At 38.2% G+C, this 26,895-nt stretch overlaps 1 protein-coding gene across 1 annotated transcript in view; it reads left to right on the top strand.

Annotated features, from left to right (window-relative positions):
* The window catches only part of Fkbp39 (FK506-binding protein 39kD), a 234,199-nt gene that overhangs the window by 69,971 nt on the left and 137,333 nt on the right, over positions 1–26,895 (top strand). Inside the window, exon 4 of the mRNA XM_067138391.2 lies at positions 1,847–2,005. Within this exon, the coding sequence (XP_066994492.2) occupies positions 1,847–2,005 (159 nt within the window). The remainder of the gene's footprint in view (positions 1–1,846; positions 2,006–26,895) is intronic.

Genomic DNA, 26,895 nt, shown 5'->3' with positions numbered 1-26,895 from the left:
AATGCTGGGGCTGTACCTTAATTAAGGCCACGGCCGCTTCCTTCCAACTCCTAGGCCTTTCCTATCCCATCGTCGCCATAAGACCTATCTGTGTCGGTGCGACGTAAAGCCCCTAGCAAAAAAAAAAAAAAGCCTGTGGTCATCCTTTCTTGTTTTCAGCTGCCTTCCCTCTCATCACTGCTTCTTAGTCCACCCAGTTTCCCTGAATGTACCTTCCTACAACTCTTCTAAACGAACATCATAAATTTTCAAGTGAAGGTCATCTGAGCACAGAATCCTATCTCCTACCTGCCTGTTTAGATCTACACATCTAGCACCTGTATTCCTGCTTGCTCACTCCAGTCTCATTTAAACCCCCAATCACCCTCAAGTTAGTATCCCTCCTACAGAATACCCTACTGATAAGAATCTCTTCTATCTTAAACTTCCCCTGTGCTGCAGTAACCAGATCCCATACATCCCCAGCTGTGTTCATGTTTTTTCATACTTGCCTTATTTTTGGGGTTCCAATCAGTGTGTGTGTTGAGGTCATGTTTTCAAAGTTCCTTTTATTGACTAGGGAGATTAAGTTCATTTTATTCATTTTATTGAGCAAAATAGAATTGAATGTGTGATTTTTCATCTAATGGAGGCTTACTATTGGTATCTTTCTTGTGTGTTGTGATCTAAGGTGTCATAAGTTATGAGTTTCATTATGGTCTGTGTTGACAATTGATCACTATCAAAGGGTAGAGAGGGGTCCACATATTCAATACCATAAGCTTGTACATTCTTATAAAACTGGGACTAGTTTCGACCCCATGTATATTGGGTCATCTTCCTGTGCTGCAGTAACCAGATCCCATACATCCCCAGCTGTGTTCATGTTTTTTCATACTTGCCTTATTTTTGGGGTTCCAATCAGTGTGTGTCTGTGTTGAGGTCATGTTTTCAAAGTTCCTTTTATTGACTAGGGAGATTAAGTTCATTTTATTCATTTTATTGAGCAAAATAGAATTGAATGTGTGATTTTTCATCTAATGGAGGCTTACTATTGGTATCTTTCTTGTGTGTTGTGATCTAAGGTGTCATAAGTTATGAGTTTCATTATGGTCTGTGTTGACAATTGATCACTATCAAAGGGTAGAGAGGGGTCCACATATTCAATACCATAAGCTTGTACATTCTTATAAAACTGGGACTAGTTTCGACCCCATGTATATTGGGTCATCTTCAGCCACGCTACAGTTGGAAGACATATGCACACATACAACCAATAATAAATTAAATACTTAGGTATGTTACAATTTACAATTTTAATTTTTAACATTGATGAAGTCCGAACAACACATCTAAACTTGAAGCTAAATGACTCATCAAAACTGCTGTGGTTGATACCAAACTATGTCGTCGTCACTTCTACAGCAGTCAAATGTTCCTGAGTTGATCTGGGAGTTGGCATCCTTACTGTATAGACGAGCAAATTGATTTATAATTTATTTAAGGTGTGTTTTATGCTCCATTATCTATTTATTTTGATTTCTCTATATCCAACTTGATTTATTGCTTGTATTCTTCGAGAGTAATGTTTCTTCAAATGCGTCATTTGAAGTCGGTATCTGTATAACAACTGTTTATCTTGTTGGCCTGTAGGCAGTCAACTTTTTTCTCCTTTCTTTTAACAATGAGTGTTGCCTGTAATTTCCCCCATTTTTACTATGACTGTTGCGTCTGCACTAACTATCTTTTGTTGCTTATCGGCTTAACAATTTGTAATGGTGTCATGTTCCAACTTTTGTGATTATGCTGTATAGTTTATAAACTTTTGAGTGATCTTGAAAAGAATTTTGGAATTTTCATTTCACAGAAACCAGTCCAGTTAAGGATAAGAAGAAACTTGTCAATTCTAATGTTCCACAAAATAAAAGGAAATCTGATGGTCTACTTACCAAATCTGACACCAAGAAGGCGAAAATTTCTATCATGAATCAGGTCGATAGTGATGATGATGATGATGACGATGAAGGTAAGAGATTTTGTTTTGGTAAGAAAAGCAATCCTATTCATGCTGATTCATGTAAATCCATATGGTAGTTCAGCTTTCCTTCCCTTTTAATTTATTGAATGTGTGTAAATGATCTCCCTCCCAATCATGCTTCTGAAAGCTTCTTTTCCAAAAGGTAATACTGGTTGAATTTTTCTCTTGAACGGCATTGGTTTGAATTCTGGCCATTGCTTATAAGAATTTTAAAATTTGAGGTTTCTACCTTTTCGTTGAAATTCCATATAATATGAAGTCATGTTCTTGCTTTCTCCAGAATTTAACAGTTTAATCATTTTAAGCAAGCCTTGGACCTATGGGAGTAATGGGGTCCCACTCCCATTTGACAGGCGAGGGACTCCTTGGAAACAACTTGGCGAACGAAATGGAATTCGATGGGGAGCTATCAAAATTAATGGGGCTTATGGAAGAAAGTAGAACTGGCTAAGTCAGCAAAGAGGATGCATCTGGATATGCTAGGAGTAAGTGATATTCGGGTAAGGGGAGATAACGAGGAAGAGATAGGAGTATATAAAGTGTACTTGACGGGTGTTAGAAAGGGAAGGGCAGAGTCTGGGTTAAGGCTCTTTATCAGGAATCAATCAATACTGATCCGTATTTAGGGCAGTCGCCCAGGTGGCAGATTCCCTATCTGTTGCTTTCCTAGCCTTTTCCTAAATGATTTCAAAGAAATTGGAAATTTATTGAACATCTCCCTTGGTAAGTTATTCCAATCCCTAACTCCCCTTCCTATAAATGAATATTTGCCCCAGTTTGTCCTCTTGAATTCCAACTTTACCTTCATATTGTGATCTTTCCTACTTTTATAAACGCCATTTAAACTTATTCGTCTACTAATGTCATTCCACGCCATCTCTCCGCTGACAGCTCGGAACATACCACTTATGATGTAGATGTTGATTCCCATAGCGAACCTAAAATAATTGTCCCGAATGAGTAAATTTATAATACCAATATAAATGGTCCGTTATTGGACATCATAAATTTTCCAGCTAACTCATTCTTGGTTGCCTGCGTTTCGCCCTCGTGTGCTAAGTTAGGCTCGTCAGTTGGGACTTAGCACACCACCCAAGACGCAAGGCTAGTGCATACCGTGGAGGCCACTGCATAGGCTACTTGAAGCCACCAGCAGTGCCAATGCACTATGAGAGCCATGTCTCATTTTCAAAAACTGATGCCTGCCTGGCCATCAAATGATGTACATATAGATTCCCATAGGGAACCTAAAATAATTGTCCCGAATGAGTAAATTTATAATACCAATATAAATGGTCCGTTATTGGACATTATAAATTTTCCAGCTAACTCATTCTTGGTTGCCTGCGTTTCGCCCTCGTGTGCTAAGTTAGGCTCGTCAGTTGGGACTTAGCACACCACCCAAGACGCAAGGCTAGTGCATACCGTGGAGGCCACTCCATAGGCTACTTAAAGCCACCAGCAGTGCCAATGCACTATGAGAGCCATGTCTCATTTTCAAAAACTGATGCCTGCCTGGCCATCAAATGATGGCACTAGCCTTGCGTCTTGGGTGGTGTGCTAAGTCCCAACTGACGAGCCTAACTTCGCACACGAGGGCGAAACGCAGGCAACCAAGAATGAGTTAGCTGGAAAATTTATAATGTCCAATAACGGACCATTATATTGGTATTATAAATTTACTCATTCGGGACAAATAATTTAGGTTCCTCATGGGAATCAACATCTACATCATTAGTTGATATCTGCCGAGCAACACAGGTCGCTGAGCATTCACAGATTCAATAACAACACAACTTCAAAGAATATCACATAAGAGATGCAAGTTCTGGGTCCGTACAGTGCTTCAGTCTGTCCCACGCTCATGAACTATAAAGTGACCTTACTTGAGGTCTATGTGTAGCAATGGAAACGTAACAGAAAACATCTGTTGTCATGGAGACCTGGCATGACAGTTCAAATATCAATTTCAGACCTCATATGAGGTTTTCATGCACGAGAGGGCTAACAAATATAACATAAGGTACACAGCCTACTAAAAACAACTGTCCAGATCAAAAACCATGAGAATGTCCATATTAATAGCCAAGTCGTCATGAGTTAAGATGACTGTATAATCCCTTCACATCAACTTATCTTTAAGGGACTATTTACACCCCTCTCAAATATGCCTTTATTTGATGCTATATCAAGCTCTTGTCTCCTATTAATATTAAGAGTGTTGGGAGGCAGATTAGGAAATATCGTTGAAGTATTGCGTGCTGGGTGTGGGGGATGTGGAGAAGGTCTTCGGTTCTGGTGGAGCGGGAAGGAACACGGTGAGAGGAGAGTGTGACAAGATGTTCCGAGCGGTAATGCCCATTTATGATCCTGTGGAGGAAACTTAGGTCGGCTACCTGTCGCCTGATGTGCAACAGTGACATATTAATTGCCATTAATACCTGCTGCGTAGACAGATTTCTGAGCTTGGGGTTTCTGTTCCTTACAATTGCAGCAAAGGACACTGTTCTGTCTAACTGCTTAGTATTGGAGGGGGAGGCTGTTGTACAAATTGGAGAGCAGTAGTTTAAGAGAGGTTGAATGATCGTGAGGAGGAAGTGACGAAGAGCAATGGGGTCAGCAATTTCTGTGAAGCGATAGTGAATTCCTAGTAATTTCATAGCCTTGGTTGTATATGTTTCTATGTGGCTCTTAAATTGTAATTTTGTATCGACTATTACACCTAGGTCACGCTGTTGAGTATCTACGGTGATGGGCTTGTTGAGTAGGAGCCATTTGGAGACAATTCTGGCTAATTTTAATTTATCTCAATATAAAAAAATAAGAGTTTTTGTCTCTATGGAATTTAAAAAGAATGATATTTCCAGACCGGTCAACAAGGGGAAATGCACATTTTAATTTTCCGTAATTTATGTATGTACGCACGCTCATCACGAGAAAACGGCTGAAGAGAATTAAATGAAAATCGGTATATAACGTTGCGGAATAAGTCTCTACAATCTAGGCCATAAATAATTGTATTCACTCTGAGTAAAATGGTAGTTAAGGGGAAGGACTGAAATTTAATTCTCAAATATTTATTATTGGCCCTATTGATAAATACTACATAACTAAAGTTAAATATTAACAAATTTTCTGTCATTTATGTATTATGTATTTTTACCGTACCAGGTATGATAAGAGATATTCATGAATTTGAATTTTTTTTGCTAAGTTCATATCAGCGCCAAGGTACGATAAAAGGGGTGAACAGAATTTTGTGTGAAGGTGGGGAATAAGGAACTACATTCTACGCTATAAATAATTTTATTCACCGTCTTTGTAATGTTAGTTTAGGGGAAGGTGCCAAAAATTTAATTTTATATACGTATCTTACTGGTCATATCAAAAAGTACTACATAGCAAAAGGTATAGGGAATACAATTTATTATTATTTATGTCTTATTGAGTTGTACTGAACCGACTATAATAATATTGGTGGTGATGGTGATTAAATTTTGAAGATGATTATAAGAAGAAAAAAGTCATAACGGAACGATTGCTTGAATAATAACACAAGAGGGAGACATGAAAGGAAGGACGACTCAGTTTACATTAGATGCTCTAATATCACAGTCGGAAGAAAACTAAATGTAAAGGTGATCAATATTGAAAGCTCATAAAATTGATCAACAATAACATTACATCGACCATTGTTATGTGCTTTGTGTATTCTGCTGCCGTTTATCTTCAATAGATGGGATTACTGCTGCGTATTGAGTATAACAGCCTGCCTGCATATTGGCGGGAAGTAGCTGGGGAGTTAGATCTCTCTCTTCTTTAGCATTCCTCTGTTTCATAAATTTTCTGATACCAATGGCACGTAACACATTGGGTCGTCATAGTATTCCAGCTATTCGATCCCGACTCTGAGGCGGTAGTGATTGGAATGAGCAGTGGGCACATTTAAACGGAATAATTACACAGGAGTGTTTGTAGCTGTCTGCAGTCTGGTCATTCTAGTTCTGAAACTTTGAACTGTTAGATCGACACCATAGTACTTACACATTATAATTCTCATATTAGCTCCATATTGAAATGTACGTAAATATAAAATATGTTACAAGTGTTATTTTAAAATTCACCTATTCAATACAAAGACATCTAGTAAATTAAGAATTAAATCTTGTCATAAAAAGTTACAAGGGATATGTTTCTCCCATATCAAGGGCATCATCCGCCTCAAACTGAAACCTGTAAGGTGAATAATCAGGCCTACTGTATGCTAAACAAATTTCTCAACCGGAAGGTTAATATTAGCAGTTGAAGTAATGACATAGCTTTCCTAAAAGAATGTCTGAGACTAGAATTAGTATCAAGATTCTTGAGACTTCTCCAAAGGAAAAACTTATCAGCTCATAACTTATTAAAAACCCAAAACAAAATTGTCATCTGGCTTAAGGACGAAGTAAAAACTTTCTATAAGAAGAAGTCACTCTTAGACTTACAACTATACAAACTACACTTATCGGTATCTCAATATGTGAACCCTACAGAATGGAATTCATTTCAATTACATGTTGATTATAAATTAAATGATATACTAAGCAGGAAACGGTTCACATTAGATAAAAAGCTTTCATTCATTATTCACTAACATTATAGACTGTTATGCCTTTCATCGTTCAGTCTGCAAGCCTCTGTGAATTTACTAAACATCGCCACAATCCTCGATTTGCAACTAGTGCTGTGGCCTCATTTATTTCTATACGTCTTATCTTTAAATCGTTAAAAACCGAGTCTAATCATCGTCACCTTGGTCTACCTCTGCTTCTCTTGCCCTCCTTAGCAGAGTCCATTATTCTCTTAGGTAACCTATCCTTCTCCGTTCGCCTCACATGACCCCACCACCGAAGCCGGTTTATGCGTACAGCTCCATCCATCGAGTTCATTCCTAAATTAGCCTTTATCACCTGATTCTTAGTACCCTCCTGCCATTGTTCCCACCTGTTTGTACCAGCAATCATTCTTGCTACTTTCATGTCTGTTACTTCTAACTTATGAATAAGATATCCTGAGTCTAGCCAGCTTTCGCTCCCGTAAAGCAAAGTTGGTCTGAAAACAGACCGATGTAAAGATAGTTTCGTCTGGGAGCTGACTTCCTTCTTACAGAATACTGTTGATTGCAACTGCGGGCTCACTGCATTAGCTTTACTACACCTTGATTCAATCTCACTTGCTATATTAACCATCCTGGGAGAATACGCAACCTAAATACTTGACATTATCGACCTGTTCTAGCTTTGTATCACCAATCTGACATTCAGTTCTATTGAATTTCTTACCTACTGATATCAATTTAGTCTTCGATAGGCTAATTTTCATACCATACTCATTGCACCTATTTTCTAGTTCCAAGATATTAGATTGCAGGCTTTCGGCACAATCTGCCATTAAGACCAAGTCGTCAGCATAGTCCAGACTGTTTACTACATGTCCACCTAACTGAATCCCTCCCTGCCATTTTATACCTTTCAGCAGATGATCCATGTAAACTACAAACAGCAAAGGTGAAAGATTACAGCCTTGTTTAACCCCTGTAAGTACCCTGAACCAAGAACTCATTCTACCATCAATTCTCACTGAAGTCCAATTGTCAACATAAATGCCTTTGATTGCTTTTAATAATCACCTTTAATTCCACAATCCCCCAGTATGGCAAACATCTTTTCCCTCAGCACCCTGTCATATGCTTTCTCTAGATCTACAAAACATAAACACAACTAACTGCCTATTCCTCTCGTAGCATTTTTCGGTTACCTGGCGCATACTGAAAATCTGATCCCGACAGCCTCTCTATGGTTTGAAACCACATTGGTTTTCATCCAGTTTCCTCTCCAAGACTGATCGCACCCTCCCGTCCAAGATACCAGTGAATACTTGCCTGGTATACTAATCAATGAGATATCTCGATCGTTGTTGCAATCCTTTCTGTTCCCTTGCTTATAGATAGGTGCAATTACTGCTTTTGCCCAATTTGAAGGTACCTTACCAACAATCCATGCTAATTTTACTACTTTATGAAGCCATTTCATCCCTGCCTTCCCACTATACTTCACCATTTCAGGTCTAATTTCATCTATTCCTTCTGCCTTATGACAATGGAGTTTATTTACCATCCTTTCCACTTTCTCAAGCATAATTTCACCAACATAATTTTCCTCCTCCCCATGAGCTTGACTGTTTACAGCACCACCAGGAGTATTTCCTTTTACACTGAGATGATGTTCAAAATATTCCCTCCACCTCTCTAATGATTCCCTGGGATGTATTATGAGTTCATGTGAATTACTCAAAACACTGTTCATTTCCTTTTTCCCTCCCTTCCTAAGATTCTTTATTACTGTCCAGAAAGGTTTCCCTGCTGCTTGACCTAGCCCTTCCAGGATATTGCCAAAATCTTCCCATGACTTCTTTCTGGATTCAACAAATATTTGTTTCGCTCTACATACATACAAATCCCTGTCTCTGCCTCGGCCCTTGTTTGGAGCCATTTCTGATAAGCCTTCTTTTTATGTTTATAAGCTGCTCTCACTTCATCATTCCACCAAGACGTTTGCTTTTTCCATCTTTACACACACTTGTTCCTAGACATTACCTTGCTGTTTCTACTACAGCATCCCTGTATGCCACCCATTCACTTTCTGTATCCTGAACCTGCTTACTGTCTACTGTTAGAAACTTCTCACTAATCATATCCATATACTTCTAATTTCCTCATCCTGGGGATTTTCTACCCTTATTTGTTTGCAGACAGATTTCCCTTTCTCTACTCTAGGCCTAGAGATACTTAGTTCACCTGCAGATCAGATAGTGGTCTGTATCTTCGAAAAATCCCCAGAAAACTCGTACATTCCTAACAGATTTCCTAAATTCGAAGTCTGTTCAGATACAGTCTATTATGGATCTGGTACCCCTAGCCTCGTATGTGTAGCGGTGAATAGCCTTATGCTTCAAGAATGTATTTGTAACAGCTGAACCCATACTAGCACGGAAGTCCAGCAAACTCTTCCCATTCCCATTAGCTTCCCTTTCGTATCCTTCAGTTCTATTCCCAACTCTCCCATTGAAATTGCCCATTAGCACTATTCTATGCTTGCTGTTGATCCTGATCACGATGTCATTCAGTGCTTCATAAAACTTGTCAACTTCATCCTCATCTGCACCCTCACATGGTGAATACATGGACACAGTTCTAGTCCTAATTCCTCCAACTGACAAATCTACCCACATCATTCGCTCATTTACGTGCCTAACAGAAACTATGCTGCCTGCAATGCTATTCCTGATAAAGAGCCCTACCCCACACTCTGCGTTCCCTTTCTAACTCCCGTCAAGTACACTTTATAATCTCCTATCTCTTCCTCGTTATCTCCCCTTACCCGAATATCGCTTACTCCCAGCACATCCAGATGCATCCTCTTTGCTGACTCAGCCAGTTCTACTTTCTTCCATAAGCCCCATTAATATTGATAGCTCCTCATCGAATTCCATTTCGTTCACCATGTTTCCAAGGAGTCCCTCGCCTGTCAAATGAGAGTGGGACTCCCTTAATCCCATAGGTCCAATGCTTGCTTAACCCTCTTGGAGCCAGGAGCCGATCTGATCGGCCGCTCACTAGCAGCTGGAAGAGGCCAGAGCTCCGCCTGCACTCTACTACTGTAAAGTGCCAGGCCGTTTTTAGTAGAATTACGTGCATTTTAACATTCGCGTATATCTACTGGTGTATGTCAAATACCGGCAAGAAATTTTCTATACGTCGACTACATAAAATAAACAACTGATTTAGAGTGATATAAATCATTAAAAAGTATTATTGTTGATATTATGGTTGTCGAAAACGTTTACTTTTAGGAAGAGAAAAACATTTTTGCACTTTCTTTCTCAATATCTACTTTGAAAATATCATCTACGATACAAAAGAATATACGTCTAAATGCAGAATTTATTTCTAAATATAATTCTATAAAATAATTATTTTGAACGCAAAAAATAAAAATATAAAAATTTATAATTCAAACGTATGTCCCTAATGAAAATAAGACAATTTTACTCGCCGATAAAATTCATGTATATATCAATGTATGGCAAACACTTAAGATAAATTTTATATATGTGGTGCAGATTGTATAAAAATAGTTCTGAGTTATTAAAAAATAAAAAATAATAGTTGAGATTATAGTTTTTATTTGATCGGAAATCCCCTTTTCTAGTTTTCTGTTTCAGTATCTATTTTTAAAAACATCTTACAATACAATACAATATGCGTAATTAAAACATCTATGGCACTAATGCCCTGATGGGCCTTGGTCTACTAAGCGAGCGCTGCTCAGTCCGAAGACCTGCAGTTTACGAGGTGACGCATGGTCAGTGGGACGAATTCTCTCTTTCATTATTCATGGTTTTCCAGACCAAGGTAGCTCTCTCAGCCTAAGATCTCTCCTCGATTGTCATCACTTAGGGTCACTTAGTTTGAGTGGACCTCGAACCAACACTCAGACCCAGGTAAAAATCGCTCACCTGTCCGGGAATCGAACCCATGACCTCCGAGTGAGAGGCAGGCACACTACACTTGACCGGTGGGGACCGGCATTTACGTAATGATAGAGAATTCATTTATGAACAAAATAATTGCTCTGAACGAGAAAAAGAAAAGAAAAAAATGCAAGCACAAATTTACTATGTCACTAGTAAAAAAGAATGAAAATGACAAAATAAATTTACTCACCGAAATTTTTTTAGAAGAAGACCCACCGCTATATAATGTTGTTCAAAGTTTGAGACCACTGTTGAAGCACTTAAAGTTATTTACACTAACACTAATCACTTATCACTAACACTAATAGGAACAATAAAAAGCGTAACGCAACGTCATATAAAATCTCTGTTTTTTGTTCAAGTAGAACTTCAAATATATTTTGTTTATTTAGGGCACTTATGAAGAGCTGCACATTTAGTATGCAGGCCTTTATCGCACTTGATGCACACAGTTCGCGACCTCTTTCTCTGTTGCGGAGAGCTACATACAACGCACCGTCTTTCTAATGTACCTGACAAAAGTTTTACGCCACACACGGGAATATTCGTGATAATCTTTTGTCTATTCTCAAACCATTCAGTACTCAGAGATTCAATTATACTGGAGTAGAACTGGAGCCTAGTCATTTTCTTTCCGTTACAGTTTTCTAAATACATCAAATAAGCATTTAAGACCATTCTCGAAATTATATTGAATGCAACTTTTTTCCAGAATTTCAAAGTTCTACGCTCATCTAAATAAAAATACACCATCATGTCATTTGTATCAATGCCACCCATATAACGATTATAGTCTAAAATCACATTAGGTTTCCTCTTGGGTTGATTAATGTTTCTAGCAGTTGCAGGCACTTCTGATTCTATTGCAGCTCCGCGTGTACTTATAACCACCACCTGATTTTTCTGAGATTTTTTCTGTTTGGATCCCACTAGTAAAATTGGCCCCTGTCTGAAATATTTATTACAAACTAATTTAAATGGCTTCTTCACAGCATCTGGTAGTCCCTTCCTGTTTCTCCGTATAGTGCCGGTAATAAATGTTCCAAGTGAGTATAAATGTTTTGCAAGGGGGATTGACGTAAAATAATTATCTGCGTAAACGTGAAAACCTTTCATAAAATAATTCCCTAAGGACATGAGTTTGGTCACTACAGTGTAGGCCAGTCCATTAATTCTGATTTCGTTTCTGTCTTCAGTGGATCTTGCTCCTCGGTAGGTATAAAAACCAACACAATACTTACTAACTGCATCACACAACATCCAAAATTTTATCCCCCACTTGTGATGGTGCTTATTCGGCATGTATTGGAGTAGTTGTGTATGGCATTTAGTTTCAACTACACTTTCGTCTATGGAAAGTTGCTGATGAGGAGTATAATGGTGTCTAAATAGCCTATTAGCGTGATCTACAAGAGGCTGGAATCGAGCACAGGGATCATAGTTTGGAGAGCCAGGAGGAGAAAGCTTACTGTTGTCAACTAAATGAAAAAATTTCAAAATAAGCTGAAACCTATTCCTTGAGAACATTTCACCAAACCAAGGGGTAATGAAATGGTCTACAGTATTCCAGTATGAAACAATGGTAGGTTTTCTTATCAGTCCCATATTCATGATGACAGCAATGAACGCCCTTATTTCGTCAACTGTAGTGCGTCTCCAACATCGAGAGCGGGAATTAGGTGACAGTTCATTACAAGTAAGGAGTTGGTCAGCGTAGCGATTGGTCTCTGTGACTATAAGGTTTAGCAGAGAAAAAGTGAAAAATAAATTAAAGTATGATATGGGCGGAGAATCAGGCGGAGGGGCATGTTTAGGTCCAGGAATTTCCATGAACGAAACAGGAGGCTGAGGAACGTTGTCAGGTTCATTGGGAGAAATTTCCACAAAATGTTCTCCAGAGACATCATCATCATCATCATCTTCGTCATCACTAGTTTCATCAACAACAGTATTCACAGTAGCTTTACTGCCATTAGAAACAAATAAACGCCTCTTCTTTAGCTGTGGTGATCCGGGGGCGTGTCTGGTATAATTTCATCACTACTCTCCGAACTAAATTCACTATCGCTATCCGATAAATCATCCGCGTTCACTTCGCATTGTTCCAAATATTCCATTAATTTATTGTCATCAATACCTGCTGAAAATATATCACGTGATCCACTTGCCATTCTGCTGTCAAGAATCCACACACTGTAAGAAGCAATCTTGTACTGACCGGTTAGCGGTATTTCTAAACACAGGAAACAACTCTTGTGAAAGCTAGAACACCCTCTTAGAAATTCCAAAGCAAGGTCAGGCACATAATAACTTGTAGCCCCTTTACTACAGGTTGTCACAAAAGTATGCACGTCACTATAGACTGCCAAAAAAGTATGTATATCACAGAATTTCCAGCCGGCCGATGTAATCGGCTCTGGCAACTTCCGCACGGATATTTAAAGGCCGATCTCATCGGCTCTGGCAATTTAAAGGGCGGACGCTCGCAGTACCGCCTGGCTCCAAGAGAGTTAAAATGTTCTGAGCTCGGTAATTCGTGAAGCAGGATGCTACCCTACTTGCACATATTCCAAGTGAGGATGTCTCCTCTAACGGGTTATGCACTACAGGTGGATTGTATAGTCCTAGCCGCCTGAGCACATGGAGGGCCAGGACTCCGAATATGTCCAAGATGCCCACTCCCATTCCATAGCAACTGGTATCCTGACTCAGGACCACTTACTAGGGCACTAGGGCGTGACTACAGTAATCCACAAACATGAACCATAAAAAGCATAAAAAGCTGGCTCACTTAAAAGAAAATCAACTATAAGCACCCAAAGTACTTGGAAAAAAGGTTTCCTTCTTTCAACAACTCTCCTGCCATAGTTAACTTGACGAACACAATCTTCTCAGAAAAAGAAATGGTTCTTTTAGGTAAAGGTTTAAAACACAATTGGTCTAGTATACAAAAAGAAAACAATGTTATCACCACCATAGCAGAAGTCGAGACGAATATTTCAAAACTTCTTCTGGAATTACAAAATGACACTTGATGAGACATAGAAAAGAAACTTCCAACACTAATTGAAGGCTTAAGTAAAAATAAGAGGTAAAAAAGTAAAACATGATAATAACTAAAGCTACTGTTCCAATAGATAAGGAAGATTACATTGAAAAAATGGAAGAATTTTCAACAAGTTAAACTTCACAACAGTCAATAAAGACCCCACAATAAGAATACAACAAAATTTAAAAACACTACTAAGAATTCCACATTTTGACTTAATGAAAAAGAACAACAAAAACTAATCCTTATGAACCCTAAAACCCCCATAGCCAGAGCATTGCCTAAATTACATAAGAAAAACACACCCATACATTCAATCATCAATTGTAGAAATAGTCCAACATATAAAACCTCAAAATATATCAACTATTTTTAAAAAAAGGCATTACAGGTTTAACAATAAATCCCCTTTGTAAAATTCAATAGACTTCTGCAAAATTTAAAAAAAAATCCACGTTACTACCAAACCGCATTTTGTGCTCTTTTGACATTACTAATATGTATTCTAATGTACCAACAAAGGAAACTTTGAATATTATCAAAGACAACCTCGCAAAACACAGCAACCTCAGCAAACTTAATTAGGAGACTTCATAAAAATCCTAAAATTGGTGCTAAAAAATAACTACTTCACTTTTAATGGTAAAATTTACCACCAAGTTGGCCTAGCTATGGGAGATCCCTTATCAGGCATCTTAGCAGACATCAATTTGGATTATTTAGAACATTATAAAATAAAGGGCCTTAGCTTATGGCTTCAGAATGTGGATGGCACATTCGTGATAATCAATAAAAGATCTCAATAATAGTACCAATATTTTAAATTATTTAAACAACTTAGACCAAAAATATTAAATACACCAAGGAAGATGAAGTCAATGGATCCTTACATTTCCTAGATCTCACATTAATGGCAACTTTGATTTTCAAATTTGCAGAAAACTTATTCATACCCCATTAACAATCAAAAATACTTCTTTACATCCTAACTCCCATAAATTGGCCACTTTTCACAGTTTAATTTACAGAGCTTTAAAAATCCCTCTAACACCCAAGAACCTTGAAACAGAACTGAATTACATAAAGGATTTAGCAAAAATCAATGGATATAAACCTGAAATGATTAACCATTCAATAAATGTCAAATTCAAATTAACAACAAACTTCATCCCTGACAAACCCAAAAAGTCCAAATTCGTTACCTTCACCTACAACAATCCAAACTTTCACCAGGTCTTGAACCCAATAAAAAACAAAAATACCAGTATAGCTTTTAGGACAATAAACACTAACTTAAAATTATTTTTTAATCACACCAGTAAAAAAAAACATCTGCTCAGGCACATACCGGCCTACGTGCACGCAATCCAACGTCTCTTATATTGGTCAAACAGGCCAGAGTTTTCAAGCTAGGTACTTAGAACACTATAATGCCAATAAGCACAATAAATTTTCAGCTATGAGTTCCCATATGAAAGAAACAGGACATCACTTCACAATAGAACAAGACCTGACAATTATTATTATTATTATTATTATTATTATTATTATTATTATTATTAAGACTAGAAAAGAAAGCTGATTAATAAACTTGAAACCATTTATATAGTTTTGGACCAATACTACAACAAAAATCTAAACCTCAATGATTTAATTGAACTAACTTGACTCCCTTCATATCCGCCCCCCGCAAATCTCCTGCTACTAAACACGACCATGCAAATTTCTCGCAGCCAACAACACACAAACTTAACGCCTCACCTACCCCCTCCTCTCCACCATATACTCCTCCGCCAATCTCACATCGATACAATACTAGAAGCACAAGTGTCAAGTCATTCAACGCTATTATAGGAACTGATTAACACCATAACAGTCAAAAATATTAATGAACAAACACACAACGTTTTCTTCAACTAACCTTTCCATAACTGAGTTACATCTTTACAGACAAAAGTGTAAGAGTGTATACATTCTCCTTTTTTTTTTTCTTTTTTTTTAAATCCCATATTCTCATCAAAAATACCTTTCCTAATCATTCACTCTCCTCTTGTTACAGACTTCACACCAAAAAGCTCTAATTAACGTCAATATACCTTCGAATTTCGCTTCTTCAAGCAAGTTAAATAAGACTATAGACAGCCGAATACCTTTCCTTGCCCACAAAACTATTTAAAAATGATTTATCTTATCGTAACACATTCGACTTTCACTCCTTCAAGCCTGTTAAATAAGAACATAGACAGCTGAACAGCTACTTACGAAGACTGTTTCTTATCTTAACATACAAAATTAACATCTTTCACAGTCTATCTGCTTTACTTTTTCTTATCCTCCAATAGGAGTATTCAAGGAAACACATTTCTATTTCATTATAAAGATGAGCTGTTTATTGCTCTACCCTCAACAGGTTTTGGGCCCATGGACTCAGTGCTCTGGAGAGTGTAATCTTGTGAACTTGTGACATGCAGCTTGATACGATTTTAACCAAGGACATTCTAATCATTTTATGTTAGACAAACACCTACATTGGCATCCTCTTTTTACGATTTGTAAGAACAATCAGGATCCTGATTATTCACCTTACAGGTTTGAGTTTGAGGCTGATGATGCCCTTAATATGGGCGAAACATGTCCCTTGTAACTTTTTATGATACGTTTTGTTTCTTAATTTACTAGATCTTTTTGTATTGAATAGGTGGATTTCAAAATAACACTTGTAACATACCTTGTGTTTTACCATAGCACTTTTTGCTAAAAGTGAGAAAATGTACTGTTTTTCATTTTATTGAATATTTCGTATGACAGCATTGCTTTTAATCGCAACATTCATACTGACGTCATTGTAATGACCTATGTTGACTTCAGTTGGGAAAACTATAAGGACAGTCTTTCTGAGAATTCTGTAGCAAAGCTCAGGTACATCAGCTAGGTGTTTGATCCAAATAGCATTGCGCTTCGCCATTTGCAATATATTAATCTATGCCTTTACTTACTAATGGCATCTACGTGCATGACTGATTCACACATTTGTGGCATGAGTTCATACTATTTTCGATAGGCTTATCAGAGACCGATAATCTCACTCACATACCTCCTGTGAGGGAATAGAGATGTGTAATTTTAGCCTTTGCAGCCTCTTATAGCAATAGTCGGGATTTCAGTTAAGTGTTATAAATATATCGTGGTACTGTTTTGCGCAAGACATGTAGAATAGGCAGATTTGACCCATTTTATCTCCTGATTTTTCATGATTTTTGTTTTTTTTTAAGTTGGCAGGTATGCAAATAGGAAAAAAAAATTCCCATATTGGCCAGGCATGTTTGTACTGGTCACTTACTTCCTATGTTTATGCAATATTCTCAATTATCTCCCTACTGAAGTGAAATTGCTCTTTGAACATTTCATTATCATAGCAGGGCACTGTTTCTTCTAGAGAGAATTTTCATTACTAAATTATTTATTTCACTACATTTAACTTTTAAACATAATTGCAAACAGGCATTATAAATCTTTAATGAAAAGTTCCACCTTTACAAGTTAATTCATTTCAAAATAACACATACTTTTTTAAAAAGGATCATCAGCTAATTAGCTGAATACAAAATACTTGGAACAAGGATAATACAAAACACTTGAAGAATAAAAGGCGATTCGATTAGTGAATTAGTGGTAATCAGATGAAAATTCATTACTATGTTGAAAGTTAACAAACAGGAGTTTAAAATATGTACAGTGAATACTGAATCCACACACAAAACGTGTTCAGAGCTTGAAGATTTTTAAACCGGGCGAGTTTGCCGTACGGTTAGGGGCCTTGTATCCGGGAGATTGTGGATTCGAATCCCACTGTCGGTAGCCCTGGTTTCCCATTTTCACACCAGGCAAATGCTGGGGCTGTACCCTTAAGGCTTTAAGGGGCTCCAGTATGGTGGAAAATGATGAAATTTGTATTTTCGTTTTTTATTTTTTATTTCTGATTATTCATCTGTTGAATGTCCTCTTTAATTTGCAGTATAATACGTACGTTTTTGTAACCTAGAAATGATTTAAGAGGAAGCAGTGTGGGCGTGGCAGTCTTTTAAGCGTTGTGCCAACTGTTTCTGCACCTAACCACGGACTCTGCCCCAAAGAACTGATACATGATGCAATCACAACAAAGCACAAGCAGCAGAAAAAATATTTGTACACAAGGATGGTTTACTATATGCTGTCATAGAGGAACTTAAGCTTATTTTCAGAGACCTATCTGATGTACAGTTACTGAAAAAGTGTTTACATGTTCATACCCAAAATCAGAATGAGTGCATCAATAGTGTTATTTGGTCAAGAATTCCAAAAACAGTTTTTGTAGTAATTAATGCCATTCATTTTTGTGTTTACGATGCTGTAATGACTTTTAATAATAGCAACTTGTCAAATTGTGATACATGGAAGAAACTTGGTATTAGTGTTGGGTGTCACACCGTACTAGCCATGTACAAGCTTGACAAAGGAAAATAGAAAGCATTGAGGGAGGTGGAACATGAGGCACGAGAGAAGTGAAGAAAACTGAAGATAAGGCTGGAAGAAACCTATCAGGACAATCCAGATCATCCGAGTTATGGTTCTGGAATGCACTGAAACTTTGACAGCAGTTTCCCGTAAGTTTACTTTTTTAAAGGTTTAGTGTACCCAAAAACAGTAGAGGAAATACGCAACACTCAGTGAGGTATCGAGGGATGGCGATTAGAGCTCTATCTAGCGGAGTGACCTGGAATTACTGATTCTGTCATGAGAGCACATGTATATGTTTGTGAAGTTTTTGGCATTATTTATGCGTTTGCATTAAGTTGATGTAAGTAAATAGTAGCGTGTGTCATTCCTTTATATCTCCTCAATATGAGTGGAAAGATATGTGCTGTGTTTGGCTGCAATAACTATGAAGTGCAGAAGGATTCGCGGTCTTTCTTCCATTCCCTCGTGACAAGAAAATGTAAGTAAATATTGTGTTTGCGTATATATTAAAGTTACAAAGAGATATTTATAGTACTTCCTAAACTTTTGTCTTGCGCGACCCATATTTTAACTGGCTTAAAATATTATTGTATTTTATCGTGCAGCAGTTAACCTTAAATACCGATATGTTGTTGTAGGTGTTATCTGTGGGTTTGATTTAATTCAGAAAAGTGCTTATGCGTGTGGCTGATTGTGTTCCAAGTTACCCCATTTGGAATGCCGTAATACATTGTCAAGCACTGAAGAAAATATGGGTGATTTAAGAAATGTACATATTTTGTTGAAACAATATCTCTCTCATTCTCCTCAACCTGGGGGTTGGGGGGTAGCATGACTATCCTCGTCCAACGACCTTCTATCCTGAGCCAGCTGCTTGATTAGTTGATATGGACGTCGCCTTTTATGCCATCGAGGAACCCTGCTCTTGGTCGTCCTCTTCTAATCTTTCCTTCCGGTTCCCCTTCAAGCAGTGTGGTGCATCATGATAAATGCCAGAGTAAATGACCTATCCAACTACATCTTTTTGTGATCATTTTCTGTAGACTGATGGTTTCTTCAGCTCTCTTGAGAACTTCATTTGTTAGCCTGTGGGTCCAGGGAATTCGTAACATTCGACGCCTGCACCACATTTCAAATGCATTTATTCTTTTCTTATCAGCCTTTAATAGAGTTCAGGTTTCAGAGCCATAGGTCGCAATGCTCCAAATATAGCTCTTAATGAAATGCTTTCTTACTGGTAGGGATAATGCCTTGGAGGTCACAACAGGCTTCCTTTTTTTAAAATTTTTTTTATTGAAAGCTTATTTACCCTGGGCTATTCGAGAAAGGACGTCCTTTTCACTCCCATCAGATGTATTGATGCTTCCCAAATAACTGAACTGATTTACTTGAGTCAATTTTTCTCCTTCCAACCAAATATTAACATCCTGTTTACCATCCAGAGTACATTTCATTATCTTGGTTTTTGTTTTGTTAACCTTCGTATTACATTTTAGTATTAGATCATTCACTTTCTTTAGTGAGGTCTCTTTCTCAGTTTCAGCTATGAGGGCAATATCATCTGCAAAACGTATTGTTTGGTATAGTTGGACATTTATTTTTATTCCATGGGTGGAAGTGGCTGAAAACTCTTTCATTGCTTCTTCTAATACACATTGAATAATAGAGGCGACAGCCCACATCATTGCCTTACTCCTTTTCTTATTTTCGCGTTGATTTGCTCCTTTCCTATAAGCTCTGTCTGGTTCTTGTACAGCTGATAGATGATTTTCCGATCTCTGAAGTCCACTTTCAGACTTCTAAGCGCTTTAAACATAATATTCCAGTTAACATTATCAAATGCTTTCTCTATATCAATGAAAGCAATTAGGATGTTCTTATTGATTCTTAAGGTTTGTTCAATAATTGTTCTAAGGCTCAGGATTGCTTCTCTTGTTCCTCTGTTTCTTCTAAACCCGAATTAATCTGATAGGTATCAATATAGTTTTCTCAAAATCTTCCGGTTTTTCTCCGCTAGTATAAATATCATTTACTATTTGATATAAGGAATATTTTGTCTTATCCCCTAGAGCTTGTATTTCACCTGGAATTGAGTCTACTCCAGAAGCTTTCCTTTGTTTCATTCAAAGCTTTATCAAATTCCTCTCTAAGTATACATGGTCCCAAATCATCTTGTTCTATCTCACTTTCATTTTCTATTACATCGTCATCTATTTGTCCTTCATATAGGCCTTCTACATATTCTTTCCATATTATAGCTATCATATCCTGCTGTATTATCACATCTCCATTGCTTCCTTTTATTGTACTCAAGGGCTTTTTCTTTGGAACTGCCTCCGGACTTCTGTAAAAGCTTTTTCGGTGTTACCTTTGGTTATATTTTCATCTGTTTATATTGTGCTTCGATCCACTCTTCCTTTGCTTTTTTACTTTCTCGATGGATTTTATTTCTTATTTTCTTGTATTCTTCATGATTTCCTTTCCTTTTTGCCATCTGGCGCGTGTTCATTAGTTCCAGAATGTGGGGTGTAACCCATGGCTTACAGATTTTCCTCTCTTTTCCAAAACTATCTTCTGCTGCATCCATTATTTGTTTCTTGATTTCTTCTCATTTTTCTTGAGCACTACTTCCAGCCAGTACTTCAGAATTAATTTTGTTATTAGTTTCTTCTTTGAACATTTTGATAGCCTCGCTGTCTTTCTTTAACTTAAATTCCATTTTCGGGGCGTCTTTCTGTTCTTTTCTTAAGTTTCAGTTGGCCTGTCATTACCATGGGGTTATGATCGGAGTCAATATCAGCCCCAGGATAGCTTTTACTTGATTTTACTTGATTTCGATACCATTCTCTAACTATTATACGGTCTATCTTATGATATCTACTACCATTTCCAGGCATTGTCCATGTATATCTTCTCCTTTTTGGCTGTTCGAAGAGAGTATTTGTAATTACATGGGAGTGACTTTGACAAAATTCTATGAGCTTTTCTCCCCTTTTCTTTCTGGAACCAAGACCATAATCGCCCACCGTATTGTTTCTCTGCCCTCTCCAACAACTGCGTTAATATCTCTGAGGATGATAGGGTTTTCTTCACCCTGGACCTTTAGTAACACTTCTTCCAGTTGTTCGTACACTTCCTCCACTTCATCTGTGTATGTAGAAGTGGGCATGTACACCTGGATTAGAGCTGTATCTGTAGGTTCTGTCTTTAATTTTATGAGCAATATTCTTTCATTATATGCCCAAATACCTGACACTCGCTGTCCTAACTGCTTTGTCAGTATAAATCCAACACCACCTTTTCCGTCTGAACGGTCCGAGTGCAAAACTCTGAAATCTCCGCTCCATAGATCTCCGCTATCTGGCCATCTTACCTCACTCATTCCCAAAACATCTATTCCTAGTTGCTTCATTTCGTTCTTCACATTCTCTAGCTTACCACACTGTTTCAAGGATCTCACGTTCCATGTACCTACTTTGTAGTATTTGCTATTTGCCTTCTCCTGTATCCCCCTCCGGAGATGTAAATAGGGGGCTATTCCGGAATATTTATGTTCAAAGACACCATGCTTTCTATACTTGGGATATCACAAGGATCTCTAATGTGTTGGTTTCCCGTTGCCTTCCACATCCTATGCTGTTGACCTACAATTAGGTTCATCCGCCTTAAGAAGTAATTTCTTACTCCAAGGACATCAGGGTGCCCTGCCCTCTTACCACTCATCCACCCTCGAAGAGACCATTGGCACTTGGAAGATGTAAACCCTTATACCAGGGGTTTCTCTGTATCCTACTCTATTAATCCCGAGTATTGGGTTGCCACTTCCGCCATCTATACCGCACCGAAGTCCATCTTCTCCGCCATAGATGTCGTTGAGGTCTTCACTCGTAACCCTCAGCTGGGACCCTTACCAGATAATACACACCGGGTCAGTGTGCTCTGGGACTCGCATTGGCAGGGGCGCCACTCCCTGGGTAGGGCTGCCTCTGAGGAGGGATGATGCAAATTTGCTTTACCCTAATGTAATGGCAAGTATTGCTTATAGGGAAAGTTTGAATGTTTTTGAGGCTAAATTTATATATTTTCTGTTAGTAGGCTTCAAATTAAAAGGAAAACTGTCCAGTTCATAAATGTAAATTCATTGAATCGTCTGTAAGGAATGTGCTGATATTTTTGTTGACAAGTGTTTTAATGTGTGACACAATGCTTTTAAATGAGAAAAAAGACAAATCTAGCCGTGAAAGTTCCGGGAAGAATGCTAAAAGTAAAAAAGTAATGCATAAATGTAAGATCCAGCCTTATGACAGCAGTCCATTTCACATCTTGATTGTGTGTCTAATTTCAGTCTTTAAATAATAGCCTGTTATATAATTCTTCATTCATTTATCCAGAAGTGCTTTAGCAACTTTCAAGTTAATATCTTAGTAACACTTTCTTTCTGGGCGTAATTTATTTATCCTTTTCCGTATATACATTTCTATTGATATTTGAATTTAGTGCGAATTCCAGGTCACGCCACCAGGAGCACCACTTGCAAATTGTCTCCCATTTTAACAAGGCTAAATCCGGGGGTGTCGCGTATTGTCTCTACTGTATTTGGTGTACCTTTTCTCAGAAACTACCTGCATGAACTTCCCGAAACTTTTACAGCCTTGAAAGTATGTTTCTGTCCACTTAGTCACATTTGCCTGGACGTCAATCTTCAAAAATGGACTTCTCATTAGAGGGTAAGTTACCCGTACCCCCGAAATGGTTCATTCTATTAAAATAATGACCTCGCCATCATGTAGAACGTGTTTTCTTTACCCGAATAGTGCATTTAACTTAAATTCTTAATAGAATGGACTTCGTCACTTCTGCCTGAACGCCGATGATATACATAGTTCTCAGGATTGTCTGGGAGAATGAGGAGGTCCCTGAGGATTGGCAGAAAGGAATAATCATCCCAATTTTCAAGAAAGGCAATAAGAAAATCTTGAACTGGAGGGGAGTTACTCTGATATCCCATGTTGCTAAGATAATAGGGAGGATACCGGAAAGTAGGATAAGGTTGAAAATCAGATACAGGAAAATCAGTTTGGTTTCAGAAGTGGAAGGTCAACAATAAAGCCCATTTTCATTATGAGAACTAATGGAAAAGCAGTGGGAGTATGGGAGTATGATGACATTCATTCACATTGAAAAGGCATATGACAGTGTTCCCAGGACTAAAGTTTTTGCTATTTGCTTTACGTCGCACCGACACAGATATGTCTTATGGCGACGATGGGACAGGAAAGGGCTAGAACTGGGAAGGAAGCGGCCGTGGCCTTAATTAAGGTACAGCTCCAGCATTTGCCTGGTGTGAAAATGGGAAACCACGGAAAACCATCTTCAGGGCTGCCGACAGTGGGGTTCGAACCTAATATCTCCCGAATACTGGATACTGGCCGCACTTAAGTGACTGCAGCTATCGAGCTCGGTGGACTAAAGTTTGGGACAGTCTGGTGCAACAAGGAATTGGACAGGGATTTATAAAAATGATCTTGGCAGTGTACAAGGAATGTTGTAGTTGCGTGCAAAACACAAGTTGACAGGACAAGTCGGTTCAAAATCAAAATCACTGAGACAGGGAAGTGTTCTGGCACCAATATTGTTTACAATAGTGGTGGATGACATCATGAGAACAGCAACAGCAGCATATGGAGGAAGATACGTGAACATGTTATTTGCAGATTATATTGTGCTAGGGGAGAAGAGGACATGAATGTACAAGAACAGTTGGATGTGGTGAATGAGAAGATCGAGGAATGTGGATTGAAAGTGTAGAAAAGGGTTATGACAATAGGGGAGAAAGAAGGGAAAGGTCAGATTAGACTTGCAGACAATCCCCTGGAAGTAGTGGAAACGTTCAAATACCTGGGGAGTGAATTAATGGAGAATGCTAGACTGGATGCTGAAATTTGTAAGAGGATTCAAGCTGGAAGCGGTTTCTATCATAGTGCAAGAAACATGTTACAAGACAGATTTGCCAATGGAAGCAAAGGAAACTGTACAAGATGTATTACGTACCCATAACAACTTACGGAGCAGAAACTTGGAAAATGACAGAGAAGGTTGAGAGTCTAATACAGGCAGCCAAAATGAAGTTCTTGAGAAGTATGATACAGAAGAGTAGAAGAGACAAAATAAGGCATGAGAAAATCCGGGAACATTGGAGTGGAAGAAATGAGTGATAGAATAGAGAAGAGCTGATTAAGATGGTTTGGGTACATAAAGGGAATGAGTGATGAAAGAATGCCAAAAATGGTGAAGGAAATGCAAGGAACTAGAGGCCGCGGACAACCACGATTGAGATGGAAGGACACAATCCAATGCAGTATTAGAGAAAAAACAGTGTTGGAGGAGGAGTAGTGGAAAGACCGAAGAAAGTGGAAAGGAACCATATTTGCCCCTAACTGTTTACAGCTGGATAATGGGAAGGCGTGAGAAAATCAAAATTTTTATACATTATCCTTAAACTCTGTTCAACATTGTACAAAATGCACTACAGTTATGTGACCTGGATCCTAGGATATTCTTTCAAACATAATTTTTTTTTTAAATGTCCTAACCCACGTCAACCATTTTAAACGTATTTAAAGGTGGATTCCTTGTTGATTGTTGTTAAGATCCTTTAAATCTATTTATTTTTTGTGATCTGATGATTCCAAGGGAATTGAAACCGGTTTTAAATGTTATGTATTATATAGAGTGTTCAGTGGTGGAACATCCCTCAATTGATTCCCATTATATATAAACTTTATATTTTGTTTAAGAACTCACAGTGTAACTAAATTTCAACATATTCTTTTCCCTGGTATCCTGTTAGTCGCTGGCTCAGTCATTTACGTAGGAGCCCCTTGTACATGGCTGTTACAATAGATTACGGTGGGGGGAAAAGAATATGCCAGCACCTGCACGAGCCGGACACCTTCCTATCTTGGGGCCACTATACACACACATGCATGTTTGTTAAACAATCCAGATCGCTATTGGCATACTATTGGTTTCGTCTGCAAAGTACTAAAAAATGAATTCCCTACCTACATTTTCACAAATTCTACTGGTTGGGCACACGCCACTTGTTCCTGATAAGGCATTCATTCATCTACTGTCGGATTTTTTATTATGGACACTCAAGTTTAGGCTTTAATTACAAAGGAAGCGATTGGCCTATTGCAATGTGAGTTATACCAATATTTTCCTTGTTTAATTCTGCATTAGGGTATATAATACACATTGTTTTCGAAGTTCATTAAGTATTTTTTATTTGTTTTTGTAATAAATTATGTCCGGATTTTTTGGCTTCTTTTTTTTGTTCCCATTAGATATCTTCTCTGGGAACCGCTCACTTAGGAATATATACAGGGAAAACTACTGTACTTGCCTGATGGTAACAACATTTTTACATGTTATAACCACATGTATTTGTAGTGTAATACTAGTTACAATTTTTGTCAACCATCTCAAACGTTTTTATAATTTTTCTAAAGCAACTCTTTCTCAGCCCAGGATAAATGTACAGCAGGAAACTGGGGTTTGTTTTGAAGCACTGTCGTGGTTACCGGAAACAACCACTGTAACCGTACAGTGTGGTAACAAATTTATGAAGAATAATATTGAAGGGAGGTTGTGTATACGCCGGATCGTGGGATTAACAGCAGACGGGGTGGAGAAATCGGGCGCAGTGTTGCCATGTACACTCGCCCTAAGCAGTTGTGAAATGGAATGTTTGTGACCTTGGTTTGTCTGCAAGCTATATTCAGTTGTCCTATGTTTTGCATGTTGGCCACGTCACTTCATGATGCCCTTGAGGCTGCCATTATCAGAGCGTGAACTTGCAATGATTTTGAGTGCTATTTGTTTCTTTCAAAGTGAGGGGGGGGATCATGATGTACCTACCTTATTACAAATTACAAACTTCATTATACAGATCTATATTGATACTGTTTAAATTGAGAATTTTTTTTTTTTACAAGAAGTGATGGACATTTTTATGTAAATGCTAGCTGATGTACCCGTGCTTCGCTACGGAATTCTACATTGTATACAGAACTCTATGTTAAGTAGTGTACACCTTGTGAGCAAGATTGTATTATATTGCATAGCAACGTTACCCTAGAAACGCGACGGGGAAGTCACCAAACGTCTTTTCTCATATCAAAATTGGGTTAGGGAATTTTCATTATTATGGTAGGTCTGCTTGCCTACTTTTTTTGCTATTTGTTTTACGTCGCACCGACACAGATAGGTCTCATGGCGACGATGGGATAGGAAAGGCCCAGGAAGTGGAAGGAAGTGGCCGTGGCCTTAAGGTACAGCCCTGGGATTTGCCTGATGCGAAAATGGGAAACCACGGAAAACCATCTTCTGGGCTGCCGACAGTGCGGCTCGAACCCACTATCTCCTGATTACTGGATACTGGGCGCACTTGAGCGACTGCAGCTATCGAGCTCGGTTGTTTGCCTACTATCAGTCACAATCAGGATGAGGAGTTTTCATTATAATGGCAGACACTCACTTTCCACCGGCTTTTTTTCATTCTCAGAAAGACTGCCTTAGTGGTTTTCCCAAGTGAAATGAACATAGGTCATTACATTGACGCCAGTAGGAATGGCGCGATTAAAAGCAATATGAAATACTCGATCAAATGAAAAACCACACATTTTCTCACTTTTAACGAACAGTACTACGCTGCCGATCTAACATTCCAAGTTTCCAGAGCTGGAATGGC

The sequence above is a fragment of the Anabrus simplex genome, chromosome 1, assembly GCF_040414725.1.
Source record: "Anabrus simplex isolate iqAnaSimp1 chromosome 1, ASM4041472v1, whole genome shotgun sequence".
NCBI classification, from domain to species: domain Eukaryota; kingdom Metazoa; phylum Arthropoda; class Insecta; order Orthoptera; family Tettigoniidae; genus Anabrus; species Anabrus simplex.
This window is presented reverse-complemented; position numbering and strand designations above follow the sequence as displayed.